At 35.6% G+C, this 19,009-nt stretch overlaps 1 protein-coding gene across 1 annotated transcript in view; it reads left to right on the top strand.

The window, feature by feature from the left end:
• Positions 1-19,009, top strand: part of col22a1 (collagen, type XXII, alpha 1) — a 349,052-nt gene that overhangs the window by 134,338 nt on the left and 195,705 nt on the right. The window contains exons 5-8 of the mRNA XM_028818045.2: positions 643-754; positions 6,160-6,283; positions 14,257-14,532; positions 18,631-18,711. Of these exons, the coding sequence (XP_028673878.1) occupies positions 643-754; positions 6,160-6,283; positions 14,257-14,532; positions 18,631-18,711 (593 nt within the window). The remainder of the gene's footprint in view (positions 1-642; positions 755-6,159; positions 6,284-14,256; positions 14,533-18,630; positions 18,712-19,009) is intronic.

Raw genomic sequence — 19,009 nt, 5'->3', positions numbered from 1 at the left:
TTCAGAAATAGCTGGCATACAACTCTGTATCTTTTGCTCTCCTATCTTTATCCCTGGAGTAGATTTAGTTGTTATGCAGCCAGCTAGAGCTGATTGTGAAGCCACGGCCATCTCAGTTTTAAAAATAAGGAAAGGTGTGAGATTACACTGCAAACATGTCCCTGCCTTTCAAAACACCACTCTATACTATTTAACTCATCTCCCTGCTAAATATAGCAATTGTAAAATCCCAGATAGGATAAATGTGTAAATATAGCAAAAAAGGCTGCGACAGTAGAAAAGGTGGTACAGTTAAATTGAGTGTAAGAGTAAAAAAAAGTCTAATTAATGAAGGGCATAGAAATTAGGATTAACTATCTCACAGTTAATGAAAGGTGGCTTTGACGATGTCTGTTTTAATATGTGCCTTCCATGGTGGTTGCATTAGAAGGTTTTTGCTTCAAAGTTATTTCTGCTGACTTTTAAGCCTGGCGTTTCTCATTACCCCCAAATAAAAGAAGCAAACCTGAGAAAACACACGGATTTAAGGCTATCTTCACACAACTGCATAAGTGCAATTAAAATGCCAGTATTCATAGAGTAGTACACATCAATTTTCCACAATTTGACTCAGAAATTATTCTGCTATATTTCTTTTGACAGGATTTGATCTGATGGAGTATTTCAATGTGAAAGAATTGTTTGGTATGAAAGAAATTGGAGGTCCAAGTTCATATGTGCGCCTTGGAACAATTCCGATTGTTCAACAAACAGAGTAAGTAAGATCTTTAGTAACAAATTTCATCCTTGCAATGCATAAATGTTTTTATTGTGGGATGCCATGCAATAAAATCTGCTTATTCTAAACTGAATGTAAACATGTAACGTGAGTGAAATGGGGAAGGAATCATTGCTTTAATAAAAGAAGTACAAAAACAGTTCTTGTGCACTCTTAAAAATGAACGTGCTAGAGCAGTTCTTCAGAGTGATGACAAAGGGGAACCATTTTTGGTTCCCAAAAGACCCATCCACATGAAGGGTCCAAGAAGATCCTTTTTTTGAATCCATAACAGGCTCTATAGAGTAAATAACCATAAATAGATGGTAACAAATCTGTGGAGTACCAATATGTCCTCATTTGAGAAGGACCCCTGCTTACACTAACACTTCTTCATTTATTAGTATCCTCCCACAAATCAAATATTTCAGATTTTTCTACGTATGAGAGGATTTTTCAAAGCACAAAGAATCAAATTCATATGCAGAGAACCTTTCCCAGAATGAAGTGGTGCTTTGTCAAGCAATAGCAAACAAGGAACCACACAAGCCAGTAAAGAACCATAAAATGTCATTAAAGTTGTTTTAAGAGTGTAGAGTCTCCAGATTGAAACATTATTAATATTGGCTTAATAAAATCTTATACAGTCTCCAGACTGAAACATTATTAAAGCTTGTTCAATAAAATCTTTGTAAGCATCTCCTATTTGCAAAATAATACTTCTTTAAAATATCACGACAAAAGTGTGCTCCATCGATTTCACAAAAGATTTGGTACTTATTAGATATGATTTGAATGTATTCTTGTATTGCACATCGTTTTCTTGTATGAAGTGTGCGCTTTACAAAGCACACTTTATAAATAAGATAAACTTTGAGTGTTCAGAAAAGATTTACTGACAACTGCATCAGATTTTAAAGTGAGATTCTTCAAATTATTCATGCTTCTTATTATAAATTATGGATATTTATTGCATCCATCTGTCCTTTTCAGTCCACTCATTCATTTTCCAAATCCTTATCTGAGTACAAGATAAGAATCGCCAGGGCACTCTAAAGTACACATCTATAGACTCCATCTTACACTCTTAAAAATGTTGGTTTATTGGGTTCTGTGGTTCTCCGTAGAACCTTGCTTGACAAAGAGACATTCAAATCTATGAAGGGTTCTTTGCATATGCCACTGGTTCTTTGGACTTTGAGAAGGTTCCTAATATGAGGACAAAACAGAAAGCTTTAATATAGACGAGGTTACTTATTGGGATACAAACGGATCAAACAAATCAAATTGTCTTTTATTATATACAGTACGGTAAGAGATCTTTTAAAGTTAGGAACTCATGGGTATAGTGCAAATCTTTTATTATCGATTCACAGCTATTTATAGAATCTAAATATTGTAACTAAGGGTTCTTTTTGGAACCTTCATGTGGATGGTTCTTTTAGGAACCAAAAAATAGTTCCCCTTTGTCATCGACCTGAAGAACCACTCAGGCAACTTTACTTTTTAAGAATGTTGGTGGCTAATTTGAAGTCAGCTGTTAACTTAACACACATGTTTTCAATGAGGAAGGAAAATAAGTGGGAGAGTGAGCAAACTGCACACAATGTCCATAGACATCTAAATCGAGCATCTGTGGAGATCCAAGGCAACTAACTACAATGGCACAATGCCACCCACCCACTTTCAAACCTTTCTTCTTATGTCAATGGAGGACCATGGGGTGGCTGTTAATTTTTTTGAGAAGTTTCAAGATTTAAAGTTGAATTATTGGCTGACATTTATAAACAATTGTGTGGCAGTTATGATGCTGGTAGTGGGTGCGTGGCTTGCACATCTTAATCACCAAGAATTGTATGGTTTTGAGCAGCTGGTAATAACAGCAACATTTATTTATATAGCACTTTTTCTTGCAAACAATTTAGCTCAAAGTGCTTTACAAGATGAAATAAAAAAGAAGTTAATATAAAAACATAAGCAAACAACATTAGGCAATATTATTATACTAATACTAGCTGTGTAAGCCTGTGCTGTAAAAAGTCAGAAAAAAAATTGAAATGCAGAGTCGGCGGTTTAATTTTGCAGACGTGCTCGCCCCCCTTGTTTATCAGCAGCTAAGCAAGTTTCTCTCTCTTCGGAGGTTTCGTTATGCCAATGTGCTCACTTCACTTGTGTATTGGCGGCTAAGCGAGTTTGTCTTTCCTTGGCGGTTTCACTTTGGTGATGGAGTCGCTTTCTTTCAGTTTCATGTTGTAGCCTACTACTCCTTACTTCTTCCGACTCATTAACTTGGGGCCGCCTTGCTCTTTTGAGCTTCGTGTTGTAGCCTTGCACTTCCAGACCGGACAGACAGACTTCCATGCGTAAACGTTTATATATAAGATGTAGTAAAGTAGAAGGTAAGGTTGGATGGCCTGGAGGACAGAAAAAATAAACGAACAAAAAAAAAACTTGAGTTAGGCTGGAGAAATAAACAAAATCTGCAGGGGTTCCAAGGCCCAAAGACCATCCAGCCTCCACGGCATTCTACCTAACATAGTTGTTCTAAATCAGTCTTTATGGTTTTCAGGCTACACATGAAAGAATTTAATGGTGATGGTCATGTGGACATCATTCAATCTATAAACACAGGGGGCTGCATGGTACCTTGATCAGGTGGTGGTGGCACAGATCAGTACCACAGAAGAACCGGAAATAACAGCAGTGAATAGTAGAGATTTGAATGGATTGCAGAACCCAGAGGAGAGTGATTATTCAATGCCCATAGTCTAACAGTGATTCAGCTAAAATGTTGCTAAAAGAAAGCCTTTTTAAAATAATGGGTTTTTAGCAATTTTTAAAACAATTGTTCTACAGTATTAGCCTGGTGAATTTCTATTGGTAAAGTATTCCAAATTTTAGGTGCATAACAGCAAAAGGCCGCCTCTCCACTTCTTTTAATTCTGTCTTTTGGAATTTTAAGCAGACCTTCATTTGAAGATCTGAGGTTACGACTTGGAGCGTAAGGGGACAGGCATTCCAAAATATAGAACAGGGTGAGATTATTTAAGGCTTTGTAAACCATTCATAGTATTTTAAAGTCCATTTTAAATGACACAGGTAAGCAAAGTAACAACGTTAAAACTGGTCAGATTTTCTTTTTCTAGTTGAGATTTTTGCTGCACTGGAGAAATGAATAAGGCACAATCTGGATTTGATCAGACGCTACTAATTGAACAGATGTGATGTATTACTTCGGATAAAATACTGGAATCCATTTTTCAATTCATAAATTGAGAAATAAAAACACACTAAAAACTAATACAAAAGTTAAGGTCTGTGATGTAATGATTGTGCTGCAAAACCCACTCTGTGCTGTTCATTGTTTAAGTGCTCTCCATATAATTTATTGAAAGTCAATAAAGGAGAATAGTATGGTAGCACAGCAATTAGAACTGCAGAATCCTGGGTTTGATCCTTGCAATCAACCACTGTCTGTGTGGATTTTGTATGTTTTCCCCATGTCTGTGGTGTTGATTTTCCTTTAGCCTACCACATCCCCAAAGATATGCAGGTTAAGTGAAGTGCCGTCTCCAAATTGTCCCAGCGTGGGTGCTTGTGTGCCAGTGATGGGCTAGTACCCTGTACAGGGCTGTGTCCTATCTTGCACCCAGTGCTGTTGCAACACGTTATGACCCCCTTGACTCTGAATTGGATGAAGCAGATTGGAAAAGTGAATCCAATGTTCCTTTAAATAAAAAGTGTGTTTTCTTTCTTGCTCTTTTCTGACATGTAAAAGTTACGCAGATATAGTCCTTGTTGGATGTTTTTCCCCCAAGGCGTCCCAGGTGGGTGTGCATTCGGTTAGAACCTTACTGCACTGTAATGAAGAATATTACAAATACTCCTTGATTGTACTAGTCAGTAGTGACACGCCATCCACCTTTCCTTTCCATTTTTCAAGGCTGCCTTAACCAATAAATGGTGAGAGAGATAAAGTAATTTCATATAAAAAAAGTTATAGATTGGTTTTCTTTATTACCATGCAGACCAGTAAGTTAAATGTTTGTAAGAACAATACATATATTTTCTTTTTGCTCCTCTGTGTGACAGTGCCCTCCATAATGTTTAGAACAAAGACATCTTTTTTCTGGATGTACTCCTCTGTTCCTCAATTTAAAATTACAATTCAAACAATTGAGACTTTACTTTAAAGGGTAAAGTAATCACAAACAGCTGTGATGCCAATTGTCCCAAACATTATGGTGCCCTGAAATGGGAGACCATGTAGACAAAGTGTTGTAAATTCAACATGGTGTGTCCAAGATGTATGCAAATAGCCTTAAATGAAAGTCTGCAATGTGCACGTTAATAAGGTCTGAATTGTCTGATTTGTAATTTTAAATTGTGGAGCAGAGGGGTGAATCAAGGGCAAATGTGTCCTTTTCCCAAACATTATGGAGGGCACTGTATGTGGGACGAGTATAAAAAAGGCGCATTCCTTATTTTTTAACTGAGAACAGCAGTCTCAGATGACTTATGCTTTTGTTAAGCGCTATGTAAAGCTGTACAGGAGAGTCCTACAAAACCACGTGCCATGCCATTCATTATTTAAATCCTTCTTTCCCTATGCTTTATAGTGCTGAAAAATCAACAGACATTCCATCCATCCAGCCGTTCATCCATCCATCTGTTTTAGAAACCCACCTTATCCAATTACAGGGTTATAAGAATAATGTTATGCTACAAAAGAAAATTTCTGAGCCTTCAAATTGATTTTCTTTATTAGTGGTGAATCAAATGTTTCTTTGAACAATGAGTTTGTTTTTTGGGGGGCTTTTGTGCTCTGTGACTATCACAGGAAGGCATATTGAATATTTTTCTGCTATGCTGAACTGTAAAGAATAGTACTGGAAAGCCTCATCCTGTGCTATTCTTTCTTTAAATCCTCCTATCTATACATTATATTAAACTCAAAGAGGATAAAAACATTGTATAGAACAGCATTTTTATACATGCCAATTGATTGTCATTATTACTATGCAAACTGATATATCACATTTTTTTAAAAAAATAAGCATTTGTTTGTGATATATGATTAGCAATTTTTCATACTGAGGTGTTGTTTCCAGAAGACATCCTAGATGAGGGTGCGCTTATGAGGAACCATGCGGCGGTGTAATGAAGAGTGCGACCTTGTGCTATTTATTATTTTAATCCTGCTTTTTATACTCTGTGGTGAGCTGAACGTGGATAATAACCTCATACACATGCACATTTCTCTACTCTCTGGATGGCTTTCATTATAATCACGTCAATCACATCTTTCTTTGAACCATAAGTATGTTTTTTTTTATCTCATTGTGGGCTTTTATGCATTTTGTCAATCACAGAAAGGCATAATTCTCTTTTTTTTCTTACAGAGACGTATTTCCACAAGGCCTCCCAGATGAGTATGCTTTTGTTACCACATTTAAGTTCAGGAAAACCTCAAGAAGAGAAGACTGGTATATTTGGCAGATTATTGACAAGTATGGGATACCACAGGTTTGTTATCCTTTTGGTTTGGTTTATTAAAATGGAAGCACTTAATGATCTTGCTATTAGTGTTTGATGTGTTTTAAAGTAGTACTCCTTGAAAAAAAAAATATTTTGTTATATATTACTTACCCCATGTAATTTGTAGTGGCATAGAAAAAATTTGAATCTCATTTTTCCATGTAGAACAAGCATAAAAAACTTTTGATATTATATGAATCAATAGTGACCAACACTGAACAGCAAACAAAATCAAAAACAAACATGAAAAAAGTTTACATTACTCATGAGAAGTTTTTTTATATATGTTACTTGCTCAATTTACTTTGTACTGATAGCCAAGAAATATTTTAATCAGGTTTTAATGCAAAATAGAAATCACAAAGTTTGTGATATGCCTTATATACTCACTTCGGGTCTTGAAACCCGAAAAATCGGTCATAAAATCAGACCCCAACTTATACGTCCGTTCAAAAATGCAACACTTCATTTTTTTCTTGCCTCCTTCAATCTTGCATCAGTTTCTCAGACGCATTGAATTTTGTTGCAGCAGTGCAGTTACCAATTTTTTCGCTACTTCAACGACGTTTGATTTGAAACCAGCTTCATATTTTCTTCTGATTGAACGCTCCATCATAGATAAGGGATGCTCTTACGATAAAGGTGTATGAGTGTGTGAGATACAAAAAACACAAAACAGTGCAAACGTCGCTTCAGAATAGTTTGGGTATTACTATGTGGTCACGTAGGCACAATAGAGAGAGCGAGAGGTTAGGAGCACACGCTGATACAGCGCATTGCCGCACCCACATAGAAAGAAAAGGCAGTGTGCTCCGTGGTAACTCTCTCAGGTGGGCCTTAGCATATCATAATCCCTTGTGCCAATAGCGTGAGTTTTCCACATTTGACTTATACGAATGACATTATAAAATTCCATAAATTATACTGTAAAATCAAGTCCGACTTATTTGCGGGAGAACTTATCCGTGAGTATATACAGTAATACAGGTCTATGGTGACCAACATTGGGAGACAAACAATATCAAAACATCCATGAAAAGACCTCACAATAATCCACAGATCAAGTCGTCCGGTCGTATGCTCGCAATGTGCCAAACACATGTATTTTTACTAAAATATTGCTAAATAAACAGCGTCCAGAAAACACCCTTGTGATTTTTGACAAGTACAGGGTACCACAGGTTTGTTACCCATTTTCTTTTATTTATAATGAAGCACATAATATTTGTGTTTGATTCATTTTAAAAGGCATGAGATTTTTTTTATATGTTATTAGATTATATTAGATTAGATAAAATAGACTTTATTAATCCCAAGGGGAAATTCAGATGCATACATCAGTGGAAACATAACAAATAAAGATACAGACTCACAGGACAGATAATACAGCTAATAAATCAATTGATAAATAAATAAATAAATAAATAAATAAATAAATATTGTGCAGATATTTCAAAGTAAACTTAACAAGCACATCGCAAGTTGTCTGTTAGCAGTGGGCACAAAAGACCCCCAGAGTTGTCTTAGCACACTATGGTGAAATGAGCCTGTGGCTAAAAGTGCCCAAAAGAGAGCCTCCTGGAAGGGATGGAGGGGATTTTTCATGATGGTTATCCAATTTTGCCATCATCCTCTTTTCCACAACAGCTTCCAGTGTGTACCCCATATAGTTTGTAGTGATGGCCAAGAAAAATGTTTAATAATTTGTTCATGAGAAATAGATATGATATAATTGGGGTATGTGGTGACCAATGCCGGACAACAAACAATATCAAAAATGTCCATGAAAAAATCTCACGTTACTTGATGATCCACATAATTCACATGTCCAGTCATCTGGTCATATGCTCACAATGTACCATACACATGTATTTTTTGCTAAAATATTGTTTAATTAACCACCTCCAGAAAATGTTTTTGAGAGCGATAACTGGAAAACTCTCAGATGTGAACAAGTTTTTGAATTGTAGATGCACCTCAAGTTGTTACATTTAAATTAATAGTGGTGAGCCATAACTGGAGTATTTCAGGATTATTTAGTGGCAGTGGCAGAAGGTGAATTGATCTTCTGCTTGTTGAAGCATTGCGGATATGCACAGGTATGAAACATTTTCTTTTAATGATGCTTTTCTCTAACTTTTATCTTAAATTTTACAAGTCTCTTATTGCACATCTTTTGTTGATATCACATGAAACACAGACAATGAATAAGTTGCTTCTGAGCTGGAGTCCTGACCAATAAATAAGATGGGTCTTCAGTTCAAATGCTTGAACATCTAAGCTCATTCCATTTTAGTTCAGCACAGTGTTTTCCAGAATTGTCTTTTTCCACCTTAATAAAAGGAGACATTTCTATGTGACTGTGTATCTGTGTCCATCCAGTTGCTCATTCTCTGTCATTTCAACAGATGGCACATCACAAAATCTAAGGCCAGGAATATACCTAACGCTATGCAATGTGTGTGCTTGAGGACGCTGCTGCTGTGCAAGTAGGGTACTGACTATGCTTGTGTGTGCTTTAAGTAAATCTAGAGGATTCCACCAGGTGGTAGTGCTTGAAATCATCATACTGAGAAAACAACATCCAGTTTCGCTATGTTGTGAATTGAGGGAAGACAGATGTTAAAGATAAAAATATTTGCATTCTGATGCTGTTGGGAAGGTGCAAAAAAAAAAAAACAGCAATAGCGATAGTAAAGATGGTATGTGAGACCTTTAAATGTATTGTGTTTTTAAAATGGGGAAAATGCAATGCTTGTATTGCCTTTGCAAGAAATGGATGAAGAAAAGCATCATGAATATATTCACATGTCAGCATTTAACTTTGAGGATTTGCTTCACTGCATCGAACCATTCATCAAACATTGAAGCATGCAGATTTATTCTGTTGGAGCTGCATTGTGGCTTGCTGCCATATGTTGATAGTAAAGTTTTTGTACTTCAGGTACAAGAAAGGAAGACACACACACACCACTCATATGTTTGTTCATACTGCAAATCACATTGCATTAATTTCTGATGATGTGCTCTTCTGATAAAGTATAAACCAGCCCTAACATTGCTTTTTACAAATCTCATAACACTTGGCATATTACAGAGACCTATGCATTGCATTTGTCATTCCAACACAGTAGTAGTTCATTTTATTACTACAAATGTTTGTGATGTGCCATCTGTTAGAATGACAAATGAAATGCATTTTATTATCACATGCATTACAAAATACAATCATATAAATGGTGCACTACAAACATTAGTGCTAAGGCCTACATTGATTACTTAGATATCAACACGTCTTAGACAGGTAGCACAGCTAGTTCAACAATATTTTAGTATAAATGAAAGTGTTTGGGATGTTTGTAAGCATACGCAAATAACACAAGTGACATGAGATTTTTTCATGGACATTTTGGTATTGTTTGTTGTTGTCCCAGCATTGGTCACCATAACCTATTATATTAGAACTTCGTTACCCCTATTCTGCATGAAAAAACGTTCTCTACAAAATACATGGGGTGAGTAATGTATAATAAATACTATTATGGGTGGAGTATACTAATTTAGTTGGTTGTCATGTTCAGGGTTGTACAATGGAAGGCTTTGCTTGCATGGTACATAACATATACAAAAACAATAATCAAATATTAATAACAGCTGTGGTCTTTAATGAGAACTACAGTATATGTAAATTAAAAGGAAACACAACCTGAGAAGGAACATACAGAGGTTTGGAGCATGCGCTGATTACAGTACATTGCTGCACCCACTGCACAACAAGATTTTTTTTTACAGTGGCTGGAGTGCCAATCATGCCAGCAACCCCCAAGTTTTCCCTGTAAGTCGGTGGACCTGCTTACAGGTGTTCAGAAGTTTAAGGCCTTAATGAAAAACACGTTTCATGCCTGGTAGGATTTTCTTCTCTTCTGGCTTCTGGCAAATAAGAGAGAAATATAAAAGTATGTGTCTTGCATGACTGTTAACCTTAGTCATGTTGTCTGCGTTCCTGAGGCAGCATTCCCTGAAAATGTGCTGAATTAGTATTACGGCATGTCAATTCCAGGAATGGCATGGCCTGTCTTCACCAGACTCTAGATTGTCTCAAGATTGGAATTTGAGCAACTGTCATGCCTGCTGTGATGTCACTGTTCTGTATATTTTTTTTATTGTACATCTGTAAATATAAACACAATGGGAAAATAAAATGACTGAAAAATTATTTCTACTACAGTATGTAGTGCATATTGTAGGGTATTGCAGCTTTGCTCGGACCTAAGTTGCCATTTCCTAATACTATGGCTCATAAGTCATTAAATTGTTATGAGTAGATGACATCATTGTCATGATTCAGAAAAGGCTAAGATGGTAAAACCTGTCTGCCAGCACAGCCTGAGCTTTTGTGGATATTTCAGTGTTAATATAAATCGATTAAATCTCTGAACAGAGATTCCTGCCCACTTATTGAACTAACTATATACATTAATATTTAAGAAATTAACATGACATAACATTCTCAAACCTGGCTGATACAATATAGGGTTGTGGGAAGGAGAGGCACAGCCTGTCCTAGCAGCAATGGAGGCAAGGAAGGAAAGAGTCCTTGACAGGTGCCAGCCCATTGCAGGTCTCACTCATACACTCACATTTAAGAAATTGATAAAAATTAACACAAGGGTATAGAAATACCAATATCTGTATAGCAGCCGTCATCGTGTGCAGTGCTAGTAGAGTTAACAAAGGAACAACAACTCAAGATGAACATTGTTAAAACAGGAGTGTCCAAGGTGGCAATATATGCTTCAGTGACCCACACAGTTTGCAAAAAGAAGGGTCAAGGATATATCTGAAATATGAGGACAAAAGAAGATGGAGAAAATCAGGTGGGAAAGCTAAATAATAGAGGTGTATGTCCTACCAATGTTAATGTTAACCCAATGATAAAGTTACCCTACACTAAATCTGGAAATGACCAGAAGGAGAAAATCTGCAAATTATAATATACATCACAAGGATACTCAAACAAAGCAAAGGTATACTACATGAGGACACAAACCTTAAAAGGACAAACAACAGCAATGTTAACTGAAATAATAGAAAGAACCTACAGTATGTCCTGACAATAAATGAACTATCAATGGGATTAGAGAATATGAGGAAGCATATACCTTAAATGTGCCTTCAGTATAATAAAATCATAAGGAACAGCCCTCCATTTTCTTAACTTTCTTTTTACTGGGGAGCCAAAGCCTGTCCTGGTTACATTTTCAGGATTCAGCTGTTAAAATTAAGTGCTCTCAAAATAGCAAAAAGGGAGTCAACCATCCAAAAGACCCAGAAACCAAGCCAGGATGTGTACTAGCCTGTGTAAAATAGGCCTCATCTCAGACAGTCTGATCCCAAACTTCACCAGGCAGGCCTCCTACTCACACCCAAAAAAGTAGAACATGCTTTAAATGTTCAAAATACTTTAAATATCCTTCAAAATATTTTTAAAAATCCTTTCAAGGGATAAGAACTGTTAAATACAGTGGCTTGAAAAGACAATACAAAAAAGCAACTTTATAAATAAATAAATGTTTGTATTTCAAAAAGCAAGCAAAAATGGCACAAGGAAAAAACAATGCAAAAACGGTTTGCTTTAAAAGGAAACTTAGAGTAAACAAGTCCCGAGTGTAATCCAATAATCAATAAAAAACAAAAACAGAAGTAACATACCAGGAATCAATACACCCAATGGCACTCTACGAACGTCAAAAGTGAAAACTGGAGAAGAGTCAAGTCCACAAAATAATCTCTAAGAAAAAGAATGTTTATTGACAAAATAGAAAAAATATCAAATATTGAGAAAATATCAAAACAGAAGCAATCCACAGGAACTAAATTCAGGTACAAATCCAGACATCGAAAACCATAAACAGAAGCAAAAATTTATAAAATCCATCAAGACAAAGGAGCACAATACTTGCAACGCCACCAAACAGCAGAGTGCATTCAAATTGACTGCTGAGACTTGCTGTTCTAGCATTAAAAATAAAGGCTGGAGGCAGTCGCGTAATCGATGAGGTCAGGATGGCACCGGCTCTTGAGGATCCACCCACAAAACACAGGGAACATGGCAGAACAAAAATTTATATATATATATATATATATATATATATATATATATATATATATATATTGTGAGGTTTCTGAACTGTTTTGGGACCTCCCCATCAGGACGACACTCTGAACCGTGATTTTGGTGTCCATGGAGGGCTGCTTGTCCATCGCCGAGGCAATAGCAGGTTCACAGCACAGCAGCATGGCACCACGGAAACAAATACGAGCCAATCGCGGTCGCGCTATAAGCACCTGTCACCGATTGGTGATGCAAGGAACATTTTAAATGGAGGGAACAGTATTACTTGGCCATGACCCTGCCTGTCTCTGAATAAGAGAGTGGTAGATCCCGCTACAATAAATAACTGTGCTGTTCCTGCTTCAAGCTGAATAAAGCTGGTTTTGCTAAAGTACTTAGACTCTGCCTCGTGTTTTGGGGTGCAAGACAGGGACTCACACATCACAATATATATAGAAACTAAATAATCACAAAATAAAATGAGATTCATATATAATACATAACAAGACAAATAAAAAAATACATTGCAATATTAACATTAAAAAAAGTAACTAAAGCATCAAAAATGAACAAAAAAAAAACATCAAATAAGAAGTGAAACATAAGCCGAGTAGGAGCCCTGGGTTAAACACGACAAGTCCATAATAAATTAACAAGTCAACAGCAAAAAATACACACATATACACTGTATATAAATATATATACCTGTGTATAATGACCACATGAAAAATCATACTTTTAAAATAAACAAAGAAGACACAGAAAAGGAAAATACACATAAGGAAGGAAACACGCCCTTGTTGTAATATAACATCAGCCATAGAAAGCATGATATTCCTTCACAGTCACACAGTGACCCTCGTGTTAATGCCAACCAAATTTACAGCCCAGTGTTCACCTAATATTAACACCTTACAAAGTAAAGAACTGTCATGAAACACTGTCTCCAGGGATTATTGTGAGAGAATTGGACTGGGAAATAATACAATTAGAATCACAATCAGGCAAGGCAGGGTAAAAACTACAAGATCAAAAAGATAACATGAGAGAACAAAGTACTAGGGAAACCAAAAATCATAGTCAGACCAGAGATCAAAATCTGTAATAAAAAAGTCTAGCACTTGGCCTACCTGACAAGCAAAACAAATTACTGCTAAAGAATTTGAGATTTATCCAACCGGGGGAAAGCACAACCTGGAGTTGTTGCAATATTTAAAGCTGAACTTCTGTAAACATTAGTAATCTGCAGATTATAGTCACATGACCCAACACCTCACATAATCAGACGTTTTGAAATTAAAATAAATAATAGAAATAACCCCCCCCCCCCCCAAATAAAGTCACATGTAAAATACCACAAGAACATGCAAATTCTACTTAGATAGTGACCAGACATGTGATTCAACTCTGACCCCTGACTACTAAGTACTGTGCCTCCCTAACATGCTCATAAACAACACTAAACCAAAAAGATCAATCATCTTCAAACTAAATATCCTCTAATTAGCAGAGCATAATGTTGAAGCTGTCAGTGGTTTAATGCAAAGTACAAGGATACTCATACAAAACAATGGATAATCCACTGTGAAGGTGATGTGCTCAAGAAAGAAATCATTGAAGAAGAGTAGTGTATTGCACCATAAAATATTCAACGACTAGTAATGTACAGTAGAATTAAACAAAGCATATTTATTAGTGTTGTGTGCTGTATTTATCAAACTTTACTGTACAGATTTTTCATTCAGAGAAAAGTAGAAGTGTTTTTTTTTCAATCTGTTATTGGGTATTCTAGTGTCTAATGTCTAATTAAGAATCAGGTGGAAGTAAAATATTGTGTGTATTTTAGGTGTCTGTTCGTTTGGATGGAGAGAACAGAGCCGTGGAGTACAATTCAATTGGAGTCACCAGAGATGCTGTGAGAGCCGTCTTCAGGAGTCCAGAAGTAGCTGACCTGTTTGATCGTAACTGGCACAAGATAGCCTTAAGCATCCAAGCACAGACGGTGTCCCTGTACCTTGACTGCAAACTCATTCAAACCATGCCCATAGAAGAGAGGGAAGATATCGACATCCAGGGAAAGACTGTCATTGGCAAGCGTTTGTATGACAGTGTTCCCATTGATGTGAGTATGAAAACAATAAGTACAATTTTGTCTTACTGAAAAAGAGTCACAGGGGAACATTCTAATACATGACAATAATTTCTATTTTTCTTTTTTTTTTGTATTTTATTTTAAAGTGTGTAAGTTAGAGGCACTTACACACAATATAATATATTATTATCTTACTTGTCTGACTATACCCACCAGTCACTTACGGCAACATCTTTTCAGGGGTGGATCTACCATGAAATTAATGAAGTTTAAGCTTCTGGGCCCCAGAAGCAACTTTAGTCCACTTTGTTTAAACATTTTGTGTGTCAACTGTATGAGAAGAGGCTTTTAAAAATAATAATATTAATAATATAGTGCAATTCAATACAAAATATTAATTAAAATAAAAATTAACAGGTTGGTTAGCTGTGAATGAAAAAAAAAATGCTCATTCTGAAAATGTTTTAATATAAAATAATTATAAATAGATTAAAGCACTATTGACATTTATGACAGAAATGAACATTTTTATTAAAATGTTTTGTCTTAGGCTAGCCATAGTCAAAAAAAATGAAAGCATATTTCGTCGCTTGTGGCCATTGTAAAGGACATTTCAGTAAAGAATAAACTCATAAAACTTTAAAATATAATAAACATATAATACTATTACAATAAATAATAACAATTTTACCTATGTAAAATTGCAATAGAGTAAAAATTAAAAGCTAATAATAATATCCACTTTGGTAGATACAAACTTTAAATGACGTGTCGTAACAAAACAGAGGAGCCGTTGAAAAGGCAATCACGTGAATGATGTTAGCATTGTGATTGCCTTTTTAACGTGACGGCACTCATGATGAAGTGATCTAGACCAAAACTTATATCAACAAAGTGTTCATAAGAATAGAATATCTGAATCACCCCTACACAAAAATAAATATTATATTTAGAAAAGTAAGGTAAGTAAAAAAGGTGAAATAATGTTAGATTAGCCTAAGCCTGTTGATTTTATGAATAGTGGTTACCCAGACCTCGTTACTGGTTGTGAATTGGCCCTCGTAACAGGGCCCTCTATAATGAACCTTGTAACTTCAACACTCTTACGTCATCTTCTTCTTGTTTGTGAGTGTGCACATCAAACTAATCATTTAATGGGAGGTTCAAGAAGCAAGAATAGCTGTCTGTAGGTCACTCATTACATTAACAATGGATTCATTCAAGGGTTCAGAAGTTCTGAACCTGCCACCTGTATTGTTTTCTGAGTCATTTTGAAATAGTTATGGGAAATATCCAGGGAACTAAAAACCACTACGCTTAACATGTATCATGGATAAATTAATGGAAGGAATTATTAACGAAAGGATTGAGCAACATGTGGCAAGAACAGGAGTGTTAGTGAGCAGTCAGCAAGGGTTCAAATGGAAGAGATCACATTTTACTAACATGCTGGAATTCTAAGAGGATGTAACAAAAGGATATTATCAGAGAAGTGAATATACGAGGGACGTTCAAAAAGTTTCTGCATTTTTATATTTTCGTTGGAAACAGTGAAGGTGGGATGAGTAGTAATTGGGCATTAAAAAGTTGGTAATTGCACCTCAAAGTAAGGTGACTATGTAGAAAAGTGATGTAATTTGTTTTTGAAATTCTTAATAAATACAGTTAAAAAATGTGGAAACTTTTTGAACGTCCCTCGTAATATTATTTACTGTATCTTGCAGTTGATAAAGTCCCACATGCGTTGTTGGGTATCAAACTAAAAGAAGATGTTGTCCAAAGAGTTCTGTGTAGATGGGTTTCAGAATTGACAAAAACACAAAAAGCAAAGGGTTGTGGTGCAAGAAACCTTATTAGATTTAGGTGATGTTAATAGTGGTGATCTGGATAGGAATATAAATAACAAGATGTCATGCGGGTGGGATGGCAGATAATCAAGAATCTGTTGAGTCATTACAGAGGGACATGGATAGGATACAGATTTTGATAGATTTGTGGCAGTTGAAGTTTAATGTAAATAAATGTGTAAAGTACTACACATAGGAAGTAGAAATGTTAGATCTGAATGGGAGGTCTGAAGCTTGAAAGCAACTCTTATGAGAAGGACCTAGGAGTTGTAGTGGACTCATCACTATCTACATCCAGGCAGTGGATAGTAGTCGTTAACAAGGCTAATAGAATGTTAGATTTTAAAGCATGAAGTGTGAAGTACAAGTCAAGGGCGGTAACACACCAGAGAGGCCTCATGTGGGATACTGTGTGCAGTTTTGATCTCCTGGCAAAAAAAAGACATAACAGCACTACAAAAAGACCAGAGAAGAGCGACTAGGCTAATTCCAGTGCTGCAGGGTATGAGTTATAAAAAAACAATTAAGGGAGTTGAACCTTTTCAATTTACAAAAATGGAGATTAAGATGTGACATGATTGAAGTCTGAAAAACTATGAAAGGTATTAGTACAGTGGATTTAGGCTGTTACTTTAAAATTAGTTCAACAACAGCACAGGGACACAATTACTTGTTCATAGTAAGTTTTGCACAAATATTACAAAGGTTTTCCTCAGATGGTGAACCATAGACGCATGGAATAAATTACTAAGTAGTGTATTTGAGAGCAGTGCTTTAAGGACTTTTAAATCTCAACCTCATGTTGTTTTGGAGAAGTTAGGTGGATTGCTTTGTTGGGCTGAATGATCTGTTCACGTCAAACTTTTTCCTAATGTTCTAATATTACAGCCTGGCTTCCTTACTTATGTTAAATAGGCAACTAAAAGTCATTCTATTGTCATAAACATTACCTCTGTGCTCTCTTGTTAATGAATCTGTTTAGAAGGACACCATACACATGCTGATTAAAGTGAATTAAAATCATCCCGGCATCACTCCTACATATGATCTCATTGGACTGAGAGAGTATCAGGATTACTAATATTTCTTAAATGGATCTCAGATAACTTACAAAAGTACTACAGCCTTATGTACATCGTAATGTACAAATGCTACAGGGGCTCATTAATACTAATAATAATGCATCTGCATAATGCCTCACGGTGACTGCGACTACTAAGTCAGAAGCTTTCTTAATTTTTTAATTTTCTTTCTTTTTAGTCATTCTGGTGTGCGCTTAAACCATAGTGTGTGTGTACATATATTTATTTATCTATCGTTTTATATATTTATGTATTTAAAGAGCTTCAGTAAAAAGCCAGATTTCCCACTAGAGACAAATAACGATCTATCTATCTATCTATCTATCTATCTATCTATCTATCTATCTATCTATCTATCTATCTATCTATCTATCTATCTATCTATCTATCTATCTATCTATCTATCTATCTATCTATCTATCATGCCTTTCATAATGTATCTATCTACTATACAGTGCATTTCACATCTATCTATCTATCTATCTATCTATCTATCTATCTATCTATCTATCTATCTATCTATCTATCTATCTATCTATCTATCTATCTATCTATCATGCCTTTCATAATGTATCTATCTACTATACAGTGCATTTCACATCTATCTATCTATCTATCTATCTATCTATCTATCTATCTATCTATCTATCTATCTATCTATCTATCTATCTATCTATCTATCTATCTATCTATCTATCTATCTATCTATCTATCTATCATGCCTTTCATAATGTATCTATCTACTATACAGTGCATTTCACATCTATCTATCTATCTATCTATCTATCTATCTATCTATCTATCTATCTATCTATCTATCTATCTATCTATCTATCTATCTATCTATCTATCTATCTATCTATCTATCTATCTATCTATCTATCTATCTCTTGAGATTTGCCAGTTTCTTTCCTTAAAGAAGAATCCCTTACTTGTATAGGATTTAAACTTGGGTGGGTCACTCTGTGACAGAGAATGTACTGATCCTTGTCTATTATTGCCTTTACAGAACAATAATGTTTATGTTAGAATATGTCTGTTTATTAGTACCTATTCAACAGAAGATTTTAATTTCTAACAGTAAATATAATGATCTGCTGCCCTAAATATATCACAAATAAGACAGAATGAACATTTAAATGATGGCCCCTTCACTTTGCCTCCAATGTAACAAGAATGAAATGTTTTGTTTTTTCTAGTTTGACCTCCAGAGAATGGTGATTTACTGCGACTCGAGACATGCAGAGCTGGAGACTTGCTGTGACATTCCCACTGGTCCAGTAAGTACTGTCATCTGTTTTGGTGTTGTTTAATATATCGCACTGGAAACAGGAAGACCAATACTTGTTCTGTGAGTGTTATGCTTTTTCTTTAGTGGCTAATACCTAAAGGCCACATCCTTCAGATTTATAATATAATCATTTAGGGCACAAGCAGCTTACAGTACATAACTTGCTTAAGATGACACCAGTAGTTTGTGACAAAGACTGAATTTCTGTAAAATCGAGCTCCTTCGACACTAAAGCATACTCCTTCCTAGTATCCCACTGCACAATACCTGTTCTTATGTGGTTGTTC

The sequence above is a fragment of the Erpetoichthys calabaricus genome, chromosome 13 (genome assembly GCF_900747795.2).
Source record: "Erpetoichthys calabaricus chromosome 13, fErpCal1.3, whole genome shotgun sequence".
Classification (NCBI taxonomy): Eukaryota; Metazoa; Chordata; class Cladistia; order Polypteriformes; family Polypteridae; genus Erpetoichthys; species Erpetoichthys calabaricus.
The sequence above is the reverse complement of the archived record's forward strand: the minus strand, read 5'-3'. Positions and strand labels throughout refer to the sequence as shown.